Genomic DNA, 15,676 nt, shown 5'->3' with positions numbered 1-15,676 from the left:
GTGTTGTTTTTTTTTGGTTTTTTAGAGGTTGGCGGCCTCTTTTAACCTTGCATTTGCCCGTCCACATACAGATCTATAGATACAGATCTGTGCGTGGATCGTATACAGCAAAGCAAGGAATGAGACGGTACAGTACAAAGGTGATCTGTACTGATAAAATGTTTTCGGCAGTGACCAGGATCCAAACCCACGATATCGCTGCCTTGGGCCTGAAGTCCTCGACGCTACCGACTGAGCCACCGACTCACTAAACCGTTACTAACATTGCTTCACATTTCACCGAATGTTATGTCGATCCAGCTGACAATATCCCTCTAAACTCACTGAACAAATTAGAAAACTGGAAACTTGTAACCCCAAGTCAAAGTGAATCTAATGTAAAGAATTTCTCAAACTCGAACAGCCCTGACATATATGGAATAAATGTGACAGAAAGCAAGTGGTGTCTAAAACGGGAGCTCTCTCCAGTCTCCAGTGAACTGAATGTCAGCTTAGGGGTCCCATACGGTTCGATCCTTGGGCCTGTTCTCTTCCTGGTTTTTATAAACAACCTGGGGACTGACGGAAGAACTTTGTTCTTTGCTGATGTCAGTGTCACCACCCTCATTACGAGCTATAGTCACTTGGACCAACTGAAAATCGAAGCAGCGAAAATACTGGACGAAGCGAAAGCCTGGTTTTCGTTTTCAATGAATAACCTAAAAATAAACAATGATAAAACTCAGGAACTTACATGCAGTCTAAAACACCAAACTCTGCAGCAACAACCTGTCAAACTACTAGGTTTTTGGCTGGATAGTAAGTTGACATGGGGCAAGCACATAAATGAAATGGGAGGCAGACTTTCCAGAACTGTTTTCCTTTTAAGAAAATTTAAAAATTCGGTCACAGATACCTACCTAAAGCTGGCCTATTATGGCCTCTTTCTTAGCCTAATGAGCTATGGTGTCATTGTCTGGGGACACACTTCAGAGACCAAGAGCATTGTGACAGTTCAAAAGGCTGCTAGAAGCGCTATAATGTCCAGCGAAAGGCTCGAACACTGTAGGCCACTTTTCCGTGTCTTAGGAGTGATGACTGTTTACAGCCAATTCATCTACAACTGTCTGGTGCAGGTTAAGGAAAATATAGACAACCTCAGCTGCAGAAACCAACTGTATAGTTATAATACAAGAAAATCAGAAAATTTAAACCTTTCTTTCTGCAGGCTGAACAAACAAAAAGATTGCAACCCTGTCCTTGGCATCAGACTCAGAGAGTAGAGGAGCTACTCTAGGCGCGGCACTCCATTAAGGAATACTTCACATAGGAAAACGGTGAATGGACCTCGTAACTACAGCCTGTTAACCGCTATAAATATCCAAAATATTAAAACTTAAACTTTTTGTTTTGAGGAAATCTATCCAGTCATTGCTGGTCAACAATGGATACATAGAATAAGGTATAAGGAATACTCGGATAGTAGTATAATGCCAGCAACAACAAACATGACGTCGGATTATGAGATATCTGAGTGGCATTCCACGATAGTCTGTGACTAGAGATGACAATAACATTTTACTAACAAAGAGATATTGTCAGGTACAGCTTCAGTTGTTGTGGTTGTGAGAATGCAAATTGCAATGATTGCAAATTGCATCTTATAAACCTGAGATGATGTATATAGTTTATAAGCAAAATTTAGATTAAGATCACATTATAAGAACGACTGTTTAATTATACAAGACCAATGCATTGACCTACCTTAGTAGTTGAGTCGACTTCAGCACCATTTTTGACCAAAATGGAAGCGACATTCACTCGGTCTTCTTGAGCACATAAATGAAGTGGGGTCAGGCCATTCTAGAAAGATAAAAACATTTTAAAAGTGATATTAGATTATGTTATTTTTGATGACTTTTAAGAAAGTAATGTGAAGACTTTTATGACTAAATAATATTCAACCCCCCCCCCCCTCCCATTGCAGCAACCTGCAGACAAAATGAATTGCTATTGGGCTTATTGGATTTTTAATAAAATATTTCCTTGAAATTGTCAGATTTATTCCCTACTTACAGAAGCGGCTACAGCACAGATTCTCGGAGGGGGCCATTGCTTGGAATCTTGGGTTGTAGGTCGTTTACCACCTAAACACCGGGGGGTCTGGGGGTATGGAATCACGATCGCAGCGTTTATTGTACAATACCCTGTGGTCCTAAACCACGGCATATTCGTAAATCCAACACTGTCTACCACCACTCATAATTCAGTAACATTAAATTTGTTTAATATTTATTGAAGGTTTACATTTCAGGCTTAGAGTATTTGTAATAGAAAGTCAATAGCAAATTGGCATTAAGCTTTGTGCCATCACATTTTTAAGGTCATTATCTATAACTGATCAAAATCAGATCTCGGTATCAGTAACCTACAGTCAAGCGTCGATTATCTCAAGCCTGGTCATCAAAAGCCGATTACTGGCGTTGACACGATAGCGAGAGACGACCAGCAGTGACGCCGAGAAAGCAGAATAAGGTCACATAGACATAGACAGTATTGTCTCCTACAATCAAGGAGTCGTTATCGTTGTCATTCAAAAAACGTGATTTTTTATTGTGGGAAAGGTATATCACGCCCTCTACATTTAAAGTTAAAGTTATTTATATTAGGAGACCCTAGGAAAAATGTGTACTGACTTATTAATTTATTAATGTCAATAAATACTCCAAAGACTTGTACAACAGAATATTACTAATCAGCACCTTGGCCTTGTGGTTGGTGTCGGCCTGATGGTCTATCAGCAGAGAGCTCATGTCCACGTGGCCCTCCTGTGAGGAGAGGTGGAGAGGGGTGAAACCAGCCTTAGACTCTGAGTTCGCTTTGGCACCATACTCCAGAAGAGTTGTGGCTATGTCCATCTAAACAAATATATATTGTGACTTCATACATCATTCAGCTACAGCATCAGTACATTATTTTTATACATTGTCTGAAAGACTACAACAGCAAAAATATCCAGTCATTGCAGATAGAATCAATCCTCTGCAGCTGAATTGAAGCTGAATACTTTTTATAATAATAATAATATAACAACAATTAAGCCAATATAATAACTAACGCAGAGAACGAGCTAGTATAACGGATTAACGATTGTTTTGTTTTAAAGTTAAGTAGATGGATTCTATGTTATATACTGAAAAAAAATAAGTTAGTGAGCTTGCTTGAAACCTTGAAAGTTTAAATTGTATTATAACTTTTAGCTTTTAGCTAGATATGAAGATATGATTATAGGAAGGCAAACAAGTGCAGAGTGGATTAAAAAACACTAATTAATTCTTCTTTGAATTAACCTCTGATGGTTTAGACTTGAATTAGTTTGGATATGGGTCTGACAGTGAGATGGAAAATAAAATTACACAACTACCTTGGATTTCAGCTTTACAGCTGAATAATAACCAACACTGGCAGTAACTTGCCTGGTTCTTCTTGGCAGCTATGTGGAGAGGTGTGTGCCCGTTCTTGGCAGTAGCGTGAGGAGAAGCTCCCTTGTCCAGCAACAACAGGGCTACATTCTGGTGGTCATAATGGCTGGCTACATGCAGAGGTGTCACTCCGTTCTGTGTAAACAAACACCAGGCAAACAGGTTGAAGGCTAAATGTTGAATTAATACAATTTTAAATTGTAGCGCCCAATTAAATATGCATAAAAAGATGCTTTACTAAATAACTATGGTAAACAAACAGACCTTTAAAATGTGTAACCATAATTTTTTTTTTATGTTTCATTGCTTCAATTAAGACAATAGGCTACACTTTGAAATGTATATTACATTTAGCTCAGCTTTGAAACATTGTTTGTGAGAAACAATGTAAAAGTTTTTAAACAATTGTGGGTACTTCTATACAGATAACAACATATAATTTCATAAGACGTCCAGGAAGTAAAAGACGTTTCGCATTGGTGCCACTTGGGGTGGGGCTATCACCGTCATCTTAGTAATCAAAGCATTCATAAGGTAGCATGCACATTATAGCTCTTGTACTTTGTCTGAGGTAAAGTGTTCAAATGAGAGCTGTATTACCAGTTGTGAGGGGGTGCTCTATGATCAGATTTTAGTTGGAAAAAAATCACACACCAATTGAAATTTATCGCCAGATTTGTAATGTTTAAATTAAAGGGGTGATGGGTGAAGGCCAAGTAAGACAGTAAGACAGTGGTAATTTGGATAGTAAATTAAGCTTATGGGAACCATACAGCCTCTCCTACCAGGTGCCAATCCCTTTGTACTTAAGATGTGTCAGTTGTTCCAAAAATCATTAAATGATTAGAAAGACAGGAGACCCATGGTAGAGAGGTTACCTTGCCCTGGGCGTCCACTGGAGCATCCCTCTGCAGTAGCAGCCTGGCCACCTTCATGTTGCCGTACTTGGCCGCCAGGTGGAGGGGAGTGAACCCCTTCTTGGTGGTGGCTGTCACTGAAGCTCCGTTCTCTAACAACACTGCTGCCACCTACACATAACACACAGACTTGCAGGATTTCTCTTAAATTGGCAGTAGTTTAGAAAATATTAACCTACAAGTTAGCGCTAAAATTATCACTTTTTCTATACAGAGAAAAAAGTACTTAACTACTGTTAAACAAAAGTTAAAGAACATTATGCCCATCACTTATTTTATTTTTGTCTATCTTTTAAAGAAATGATTACAAAGGACGATTTCAGGAATAAATATAGCCTATTATAAGCCTTTTTTTAATATTCCTATCAAAATGTCAATACTATTGTTAAACACAATTCCAATCCATAAATACAAATATTAATAAATAACCAATTAGAACAAAAATAAATATGATATTTTTTTTTATACCTACCGTATAAGTTTCATATTATACAATAGACAATCATTTATTTTCACTTAATGTTCAACAGATCCAGCAAAGCTGAGAACAATTATTTATTTATAATATTAATACTGAGGAAACAGACAAATTAGTAAATTGTTAAAATGAGGGGTTTTAATGGTTTTGAAAACTATGCTTTGAATATAAACACACGATTTTATGAAATACTGAGAAATATTAAGTATTTATGAAACTACTCTCCTCTTACAGTTTCATGCTCATTCAGTGTTTTGTTTTGCAAAACAAAGATTTGGCCATGTTTCTTATTTGTTTTGAATTAAAAAGAGACATTCAATCGGCAATACACATCACACAATATCAGTGTCTAGTAAAAAGTAGTGAGGAGAACCTCAAATAAATTTACGCTCCTAACGGATGTGACTCTTTCCTCAAAACGCCAATGCCAAACAATGTGCATCAAATCAGTCTCAAACATGCAGATTATTTATACTTGATCATAAATAAGGAGATAATGATTATGAATGTAATGTTAGTGGAGGAGCACACCACACGGGAGTCAGCGGAGCTTACCTTCCCGAGCGGCCGCAACTGCTGACTCCCGTGGCAACACTGTACAGTAGGCCTACCAATAAGCACCAGGTAGTATAGCTCAAATATACAGAAATAATTAACTGGCAGTTAGATGCAAAACAAATTTTAAAAGTTGCCATTTATACATTTATTACTTTAGAATAAGTTCATTCTATAAATAACATAAGCTTTGTTTTTACTTTTTAAAGTTAAGTTTGTCACTTCTACAAGCTTTTTAGACTAAAACGCTGATGAATTATCATTTACAGTTGCAATTATCTTAGATTTCTGTGTTTTGCTGGGATATGTCAAATACTCAGTTCCTTAAATGACAAATAAATAGAAACTTGATTTACCAAAGTAAAATTATTGAACGTTCTATAAATCTAAAGAAATATTTTTGGACAAGAAAACTTACCACTAAGCGTATTTTGAAGCTTAAAAAAAATCATTTAAAATTGAATTTGTTATGTTTCTAGTAGCAAGTATTTTACACAGTATCCACATGGTAAAAATGATAAATAATTAATAAAATAAAAAGTAAAAATACTCAGCTAAAAAATAAGGGAAATAAGTAATTTAATCAAAAAATAAATCATTTATTAGTATATGTAACAGCTCTTGGAACAATTTGCATCAAACTGAGATGGTAAAAACAATATTAATAGGTACAAAATATATTCAAAAACCAAATTTACTGTTACAATACAAATTATTTGGAAGTTAATGTTATTGATAGGATCACTACAAATAAAGGTTAGCCTTGATTATTGTTCATTAAAATAGGTATTATTATTGTGTTAGTTTTTACTTTAGTAAAATCTACATCTGTATAAATTTCCTCCAGATTTTTCTGCTTATCGACTTGATCGATAACTGAAAATCATTGGTTGGAAATGATGATTTTTTCATAGACCATATAATCTTCAATAACCATATAATATCTTTCAATATCAGTGGCATTGTACCTACAGTTGTTCATGTGCGTTAAGAAATTAAAAATAACATCTCACCATTGGAAGCTCAGTAAAATCACGGTTTATTGTATTTATTTATTCCTATACAACTTTGTTTTACAAGATGTTTACAATATTCTGCATATAAGATCTAGATAGTTTCAAGAAGATTAAAGAAAATGAAATAAGCTAGTATGAACAAATAAAAATAAATTTACCAACAAATGACATAGGCCTATATTACTATTAATTTACATAACATTTATAAACAGATAAAGTTATTCTCAGAAAATGAATTATTTATAAAGATTATTTTACAACTACAATTTAAGCGGTTTTATATTTCTTAAAACCGTATTTCGGAAAACGATTAAATTATTGGTTTCATCAATACCAACAAAAGTTAGCACAAAGATATTAAGTGATATTCACCAAACTTCAAAAATCATTTGATTAAATTTTTAAAAGTATTTGTCTATAGCATTGCCTTATCCTGGAACTGTCCAGTAGGCCTATCTGACTTTCTCAGTTACAAGTAAATCTCGTTGCGTTTGGCCCAGAACCTGTCTACTAGGTACGTTGCGTCTATGTGGTCCATGATACGACGTTGCACCAGGTACGTTACCTCGTCCTGGCCCTCCTTGGCAGCAATGTGCAGAGCTGAGTACAGGTCCTTGGTAGTGCAGTCCACTGCCGCACCATGCTGTAGCAGCAACATCACAATGTCTACGTTGCCTAGTCTGGCAGCGATATGTAACGGGGTCTGCTGCTCCTGAACATAAACAAACCCTCCCTTAATGTCTACAAGTATGTTATAAAGTAACCTTCTGTGTGTGAGAAATATGCTCATAGCAGGATGCACATTTTTATCACGTTCAGGTACCTTTAAGTTTTAGATGCTAAAAATGCTATTAAGTAAAAAGTTCTTAACCCTTACCGCGCTACAGGTGGCCTTGGCTGTAACGATATATATACCTAAAAAATATTTTTCCCAAAAGTCAAAGCTGAATACTTTTTATAATAATAATAATATAACAACAATTAAGCCAATATAATAACTAACGCAGAGAACAAAGTTTCCCGCGGAGTCTGCGAGTTAACAAAACACTTGCGAGTTAGCCCGTCCACAGCGCTGGCGTATCTCATAGGCCTAGCAGAGACCGGCAAGTGAGGCGTGCCAGAACTACCAAGACCAGCCAATGCACTCTGTATTAAAAGACAAGTATAGTAGTCCATAGCATTTTGAGAAAAGGGAATTTCGGCGAGCCCGTCAAGGGTTAATGAGGAAGGTAAAATATAGCCCACAACGTGGCTAAAGCACCAAGATATACTGTGCGCCCATTCACAATCAAATAATCCAAAACCTACCGATACCAAATTTACACAACCTATCATTTACTCATAACCATTACAATTTTGCTACTTTTATCTCTTTTATTTTCTAAGTGCTTTTTCCTCAGGTCTGTTCCTGGCGAATTCAAAGTTATGTAGTAGCTGACCTGCTAAAGTACAGTAATGATAATTTTCAGTAACTGTACCACAGTGCTGCTTTAGGTTTTCGGTAGGGATGGACGAGATTGGATTTTTAGTTCGAGACGAGACGAGACGAGATTTTTTATTTCTCATAAAATTTCGAGACGAGATCGAGACGGGATTTCCCTTCTCATACACAACGGGAAATGCACGTTTAAAATTTTTACCTGATTTTGTTACATTGTTAGATGACTGTCTAAATACAAAAATAATGATAATAGGCAAGAATATTTACAATCTTTTATTAAAAAACATCAGCATAACATTTTTTTATTAATCACGCCTAACTTATTAAAAATGCCTATGATTAGGAAACATAGTGATATCAGTTAGGATAGAGTTCAACTTATCCTAAAATAAAATAAATCATAAAATAAAAGCAATATTAATTTTTATAAAATAGTTACTTGTTTTGACTTTTTATAGTAATAAAACATTCCTCACACTGCTTACACTTAACAAAACTTCTCAAATGTCATTAAAGTAATATTATTAAAATAATTAAAGTAATATTTACATTTAAAGAATTAATTAAATGAGAACGCCTTCGCAAAGGAAACGCAACTACAACACGCTCCTGTATTGCGGGTATTGCATTGACTTTCTGCAGGCGTTTTCAATTTTTTTTTTTTTTTTTTTTTTTCATCTCGATAAAAATTTTGGCCAAAAAGAAATCTCGTCTCGTGTAACGAGATTTAAAATTTCCCGAAAATTTCCCGAAAATTTCCCGAAATTTCGAGACTTGACCATCCCTAGTTTTCGGTTTTGTCACACAATCGACTGAGTCATTGACTTATCAGCTCTTGTTGAATCATCGTTTCTGTGTGCAAATAATGTTATGAATAAAAACTCTTAAAACAGCTCACACAGCTCAGTTAAAAAAAAAAATGATCAAAGTAAAGAACATGGGTGCTCAAGGTAGTTTTCTGTCTCTCTGGTGCAAACATTGTACTGTATAATAAATATTTGTAAGTAATGAGTTATATTAATAAATAAATGAGTTAGATAACTGTATGATTAAATGATTAAAGACTGATAGACAACATCTGGGCTCGACATAGGCCTACCAATGAATGATTAGAGAGGAAGGACTGATATTTGGTATCTGGGCTTAAAGTACCAATCACCAATGTTTTAAAACACAAGAGAATAAAATTAGAAAAGGTAACACAAAATAATTCGATCAACCAGAGGGGTAATGTTGAAATTGAAAGAACACGTGTGTGTGTGTGAGAGAGAGAAAATGAACACACTTTTTTTAATTTTTGCAAAAGAACAAACTATTTTATTTTATTTATAAATAGGCCCTACCATATTATGTTTTAACAGTATAAATTAGACAAATAATTAATTTGATAATTTTACTATGAACACATGTAGCTAGGAAAAAAAGTAAGTAGTTCAACTAAGCCAAAGAGCATGAACAATGATGTCAAATGGTACGTACCCTGGCACGAGCGTCCACCTGGGCACCATTGCGCAGCAGTATGCGTATAATGTCCGTTTGATTGGCCCGAGCTGCCAAGTGCAGTGGGGTCTCACCACGCACTGTTGGAACGTCGGGGTTTGCTTCATTCTGCAGCAGGTAGATGACGATGTTCATACAACCCATGAAGCTGGCCACATGAAGTGGTGTCAAGCCAGACTGTATAAAATATTACAAAAATGAAATTATGTCCATCTACTCTCTGAAGTAGTATACTAGGATAAAATGTCAGTGTCAAGTTAAATGAGCTTTTATTGCCTATCCATTCACCCCAGAAAGATAAACTAGATTCTATCCCTTTTGTGGTGTTATTAATTAACCATATGTTTAATGTTTAAAAGATCAGATGAACTGTTTATTTATTATTATTGTTTACCTTTTGTTTTGAGATTAGTTATTGAAATTACTAGATAAAATACTGTTCCTAAAATGTAGATTTTGATTTAATAAATAGTTTCTTCACATGGTGTCAGGTAGAAATAAGTATGGGAAGCAGAAATAAAAGAACATCTAAAGGAAATTTGAAGAAAAGGGATTACTTACAAAACGAATTCGATCTTGAATCAAGTGAAGATGAGTCTAGGCCTAGGAATCAGGTTTGTTCGAAGAGCGGTTACAGAGATAAAACCTCAACTGAAGCTTTGAGAGTTACTTCAGTGTCAGGTATGCAAACTTAAATTTCTCCACCTGAAGCTTTTGATTTTCAAAATCCCGCCTTGTGGCCTCGTTGGATGAAAAGGTTTGAGAGGTACAGGATTGCTTCAGAGCTCTGCTTTAAGCCTAACAGTCAACAAATAAGTATGCTCTTGTACACTCTAGGCGACAAGGGTGAGGATCTTTTCCGTACCTTTGGTATTTCGGAAGAAAATAATCTTCAGTATGAAGAAGTAGTTAAAAGCTTTAATGATTTCTTAAAAGTCAAATGTAACATTGTGTATGAACGTGCCAAGTTTCTTAAGAGAAGACAAGGGGCCGATGAAACAGTGGATTCTTTTATAAATGACCTTCATAAATTAGCTGAAACATGTGAATTCGGAAATTTGAAGGAAGAGTTGATACGTGATTTGATTGTAATTGGAGTCAATGATTCCAAACTTTCAGAGACTCTACAAATGGACGATTCACTAACTTTAAGCATGGCTTTGTGAAGTCTGAAGTAGAAAACTGTCTTGTGTGTCTTGAACACCGTCAAGTGAACAAAGAGCCTTTGATGCCCACAGAACTTCCAAAAGGTCCTTGGATTTATCTTTCCGCAGATCTATTTATGTGTAATAGGAAGTGGTATTTGGTGGTTCAAGACTATTATTCAAGATTTATTGAGTTAGTTGAACTCAGTGTTCTGTCCTCCAATTTGGTTATAGGAAAGTTAAGGAACATTTTTGCAAGACATGGAATTCCATATAAGATTCGGACTGATGGTGGAACTCAATTCACATCGCAAGAGTTCAAGGATTTTGCAAAAGAGTACGGGTTTGAAGCAACTACCACTAGTCCATACTTTCCTCAGGCAAATGGAGGTGCTGAGAACGCAGTGACAATAGCCAAAAGAATTTTGTTGAAAAATAAAGATCCAAATCTAGGGCTATTAGTTTACCGGACAAAAAAGCTAGAATCGGGACTGTCTCCAGCAGAGTTGCTTTATGGGAGAAAATTGAGGTCAAATCTTCCGTCATTGAAAGATTTTGAAAAAGTCAATACTAATGATTTGGCTGGTTTTCAACAAAACGACAAACGCATAAAAGAGAGAATGAAGAGGAATTTTGATAGCAGGAGACGAGCAAGTGAACTAAAACCTCTGGAAGAAGGGGATAAGGTCTGGATTAGAGACCTGAAATGTAACAGAGAAATCGTATCAAAATCAGACATTTATCCCCGATCATATTGGGTAACACTAAATAGTGGAAGACGGCTTAGAAGAAATCAATGGCATCTAACACTATTGCCATTAGAAGAATGAGTGAATATTGAACAGCCTAATACAATCCCTCGTGTACCTGATCAGATAACCCATAACCCTTCTCGAAGAAGTCAGAGACTCCTAAGAAGACCAAAACGATAGGATTAAAAGAAGATGTGTGACAAAGAGAGATGTTGTGTTATTAATTAACCATATGTTTAATGTTTAAAAGATCAGATGAACTGTTTATTTATTATTATTGTTGAGCGGAGCGAGCGAAGCTCTTATACGTCGACTCTTATGCATTTCGTAATACGCAAACTCCTCCTAGACGGCTGAATCAATCGTTTTCAAATTTTGCATAGTGATAAAGACCATATCGGTGAGTGCCAACATCTATATGGCGTTAAAAAAGTCTCTCAGGAATCCGCCCCACTGGGTCTCAAAGATTCAATGTAATCCTTATGGAAGCAGTATTTTACACATAAACAAAAACATATGATCAGCTGTTGACTTTTGAATGTAGTAGATAAAGAAATAACTGATGGCATTAATTCACAGATATTAGAACAGGAACAGTATGGATCATAAATATAATCAAATGACGACACTAGCTTGAGGTCCGTGACGTAGGAAGTGGTGAAGAAAGTAGTAAAGGTGAGCAGTCTGGAGTGTGGAAACTGTTTATGACGATTAGATTTAGGTATCAGCATTCCTAAAATTCTATGGGAATGGAGGAAAACAGGTCCGCAACGTAGGAAGTGCTGAAGGAAGTAGTCAAGGCGAGCTGTCTGGAGTGTGGAAACTGTTTATGATAATTAGATCAAGGTATCTGCATTCCTAAAATGCTATGGGAAGGGAGGAAAATGGGTCCGCGACGTAGGAAGTGGTGAAGGAAGTAGTGAAGGCGAGTTGTTCGGAGTGTGGGAACTGTTTATGACCAATAGATTAAGGTATTTGCAATCCAATAATGCTAAGGGAAGGGAGGGAAACAGGTCCGAGACGTAGGATGTGGTGAAGGAAGCAGTCAAGGCGAGCTGTCCAGAGTATGGGAACTGTTTATGACGATTAGATTAATGTATCTGCAATCCTAAAATGCTATGGAAAGGGAGAGAAACAGGTCCACGATGTAGGAAGTGGTAAAGGAAGTAGTGAAGGCGAGTTGTTTGGAGTGTGAGATCCGTTTATGACAATTAGATTAAGGTATCTGCATTCCTAAAATGCTATGGGAAGGGAGGAAAACGGGTCCGCGACGTAGGAAGTAGTGAAGGCGAGTTGTTTGGAGTGTGGGAACTGTTTATGACGATTAGATTAATGTATCTGCAATCCTAAAATGCTATGGAAAGGGAGAGAAACAGGTCCACGATGTAGGAAGTGGCTTAGAAAGTAGTAAAGTATGAGCATAGTGTGAGAACCGTCTGTAGCAGTTATATTAATGTATCTTCAATCCTAAAATGCTATGAGAAGGGAAGGTAACAGGCCCCACGACGTAGGAGGTGGCGAAGCACAGTTGGCTGTGGGTGAAGGTAGTAGTAAAAGCTAGCAGTGCAGAGTGGGGGAACCGTTTGGGCAGTTAGATAAATGTACCAAATACTTAAATGCTATGAGAAGTGAAGGAAACAGGTCTATGACGTAGGCAATGGTGAAGGAAGTAGTAAGGCTTGCAGTGCAGAGTGTGGGAACTGTGTTTGGCAAATACAATAATTTATCTTCAATCCTAAAATGCTCTGAGAATGGAAGGAAACAGGTCTATGACGTAGGCAATGGTGAAGGAAGTAGTAAGGCTTGCAGTGCAGAGTGTGGGAACTGTCTTTGGCAATTACATTAATGTATCTGCAATCCTAAAATGCTATGGGAAGAGAGGGAAACATGTCCACGACGTAGGGGGTGGTGAAGGAAGTAGTAAAGGTGAGCAGTGTTGAGTGTGGGAATGGATTAATGTATCCTGCAATGCTAAAATACTATGGGAAGAGACTGTAGACTGTAGGTTAAAATGATTACGAAGCACGAATCGATACATATTTTGATACATGCAACCGTTTACAATAGAAATTTACAACTGAGTTGACAACAGCTGATGTTTACTCTACAGGGTGTCCCGGAACTCTCTACCAATATTTTAGGGCATTGCTCCTGGGTAAGAAACATACCTAAATATCATATTTAAATTGTCCGGAAGTCCTTAGTTACTCACACAGCCACCATTTTGTTTTTTTCAGTTATTATTTTTTTTCTAAAGAATGGTTAAACATACGAAATGGAAACTTTGCACAAACATTTACGACAACTAGACAAAACTACAAAAAAATTATGACGATTTTTCAAATTCATAAAACAAAATGGCGGCCATTTAAAATTTTTATAAAATCAACGCTTTTTGGGCTATTTAAGAAACAACATTTTAAATGGTCGCCATTTTGTTTTATGAATTTGAAAAATCTTCATAATTTTTTTGTAGCTTTGTCTAGTTGTCATTAATGTTTGTGCAAAGTTTCCATTTCGTATGTTTAACCATTCTTTAGAAAAAAAATAATAACTGGAAAAAACAAAATGGCGGCTGTGTGAGTAACTAAGGACTTCCGGACAATTTAAATATGATATTTAGGTATGTTTCTTACCCAGGAGCAATGCCCTAAAATATTGGTAGAGAGTTCCGGGACACCCTGTATATAGAGGCTAAAAACGATTTTTACTCCCTAAAGAGTAAAAATGCTACTTTAGACCCGCAACGCATGCATTAAAAACGACTGTTTTTACTGCAGTATGACAAAAACAATATAATATGAACCCTTGATGGCTCCGCTCAATTTTGTGGATGCCTCTGCGAACGCCACCTAGTTTACCTTTTGTTTTGAGATTAGTTAAACTAGTGTACCTGTTGCTCGAATTCGAGCAATTGCAAAGCATTACAGGCGTTATTTTAAAACAAATAACAGTCATAATTTCCGATGACTTTATAAGAGTCGACTCAAAGATTATGGAAATACTCAAGATGTACACAGCAGTTAGATAAAATCAAAATTTTTTGTAAATATCTTATCTTTTTTCTAGGGATGGACGAGATTGGATTTTTAGTTCGAGACGAGACGAGACGAGATTTTTTATTTCTCATAAAATTTCGAGACAAGATTTCTCTTCTCATACACAACGGGAAATGCACGTTCAAAATTTTTACCTGATTTTGTAACATTGTTAGATGACTGTTTAAATACTAAAATAATGATAATAGGCAAGAATATTTACAATCTTTCATTAAATAACATCAGCATAACATTTTTTTATTAATCACGCCTAACTTATTAAAAATGCCTACGATTAGGAAACATGGTGATATCAGTTAGGATAGAGTTCAACTTATCCTAAAATAAAATAAATCATAAAATAAAAGCAATATTAATTTTTATAAAATAGTTACTTGTTTTGACTTTTTTTATAGTAATAAAACATTCCTCACACTGCTTACACCTAACAAAACTTCTCAAATGTTATTAAAGTAATATTATTAAAATAATGAAAGTAATATTTACATTAAAAGAATTAAAGTAATATTTACATTAAAAGAATTAATTAAATAAGAACGCCTTCGAAAAGGAAACGCAACTACAACATGCTCCTGTATTGCGGGTATTGCATTGACTTTCTGCAGGCGTTTTTAATTTTTTTTTTTTTTTTTTTATTCTTGTCTCGATAAAAATCTCGGCCAAAAAGTAATCTCGTCTCGTGTAACGAGATTGAAAATTTCCCGAAAATTTCCCGAAATTTCGAGACTTGACCATCCCTACTTTTTTCAAAAGCTGACCTTGTTTTGTAGCGTTTTCTACAAATTTTCCCCACTCATAGCCGCATTAGGTTGTCTATAATAACTAGGGATGGACGGGATTGAATTTTTAGTTCGGGACGGAACAGGACGGGATTTTTATTTCCTTCCCGATTTTCGGGACGGGACGGGACGGGATTTTTTTCTGTGCATAAAAAGAAAGTACTGTATTGCAGTTACCAAAATAGACATACAAAATAAATTTTTACCATTTGTGGTGGCACTGATCTATAAAAACAAAAAAATGGGTAACAATTTACAGGTATCTATAGAAACTTGTGACTTGCGGGTCACAGAGTGATCGTCTGTATGACTCACGGTCACGGCGCGATCGTCGTCATGACTCGCGGTCACGGCGCGATCGTCGGTATGACTCGCGGTCACGGCGCGATCGTCGGTATGACTCGCGGTCACGGCGCGATCGTCGGTATGACTCGCGGTCACGGCGTGATCGTCGGTATGACTCGTGGTCACAGCGCGATCGTCGGTAGGACTTCGCGGTCACGGCGCGATCGTCGTTATGACTCCGCGGTCACGGCGTGATCGTCGGTATGACTCGTGGTCACAGCGCGATCG

At 36.4% G+C, this 15,676-nt stretch overlaps 1 protein-coding gene across 2 annotated transcripts in view; it reads right to left on the bottom strand.

Moving 5' to 3' along the window:
- LOC128983230 (ankyrin-3-like) overlaps nucleotides 1–15,676 on the bottom strand; it is a 217,514-nt gene that overhangs the window by 37,086 nt on the left and 164,752 nt on the right. For both annotated transcript variants that reach the window (XM_054402455.1, XM_054402456.1), the window contains 6 exons: nucleotides 9,348–9,545; nucleotides 6,993–7,139; nucleotides 4,340–4,489; nucleotides 3,456–3,596; nucleotides 2,742–2,897; nucleotides 1,744–1,842 (listed from right to left, as the gene is read on the bottom strand). In XM_054402455.1, the coding sequence (XP_054258430.1) occupies nucleotides 1,744–1,842; nucleotides 2,742–2,897; nucleotides 3,456–3,596; nucleotides 4,340–4,489; nucleotides 6,993–7,139; nucleotides 9,348–9,545 (891 nt within the window). The remainder of the gene's footprint in view (nucleotides 1–1,743; nucleotides 1,843–2,741; nucleotides 2,898–3,455; nucleotides 3,597–4,339; nucleotides 4,490–6,992; nucleotides 7,140–9,347; nucleotides 9,546–15,676) is intronic.

The sequence above is a fragment of the Macrosteles quadrilineatus genome, unplaced genomic scaffold (genome assembly GCF_028750875.1).
Source record: "Macrosteles quadrilineatus isolate MER2022 unplaced genomic scaffold, UCM_ALF_1.0 Scaffold_1__1_contigs__length_201487025, whole genome shotgun sequence".
NCBI classification, from domain to species: domain Eukaryota; kingdom Metazoa; phylum Arthropoda; class Insecta; order Hemiptera; family Cicadellidae; genus Macrosteles; species Macrosteles quadrilineatus.
This window is presented reverse-complemented; position numbering and strand designations above follow the sequence as displayed.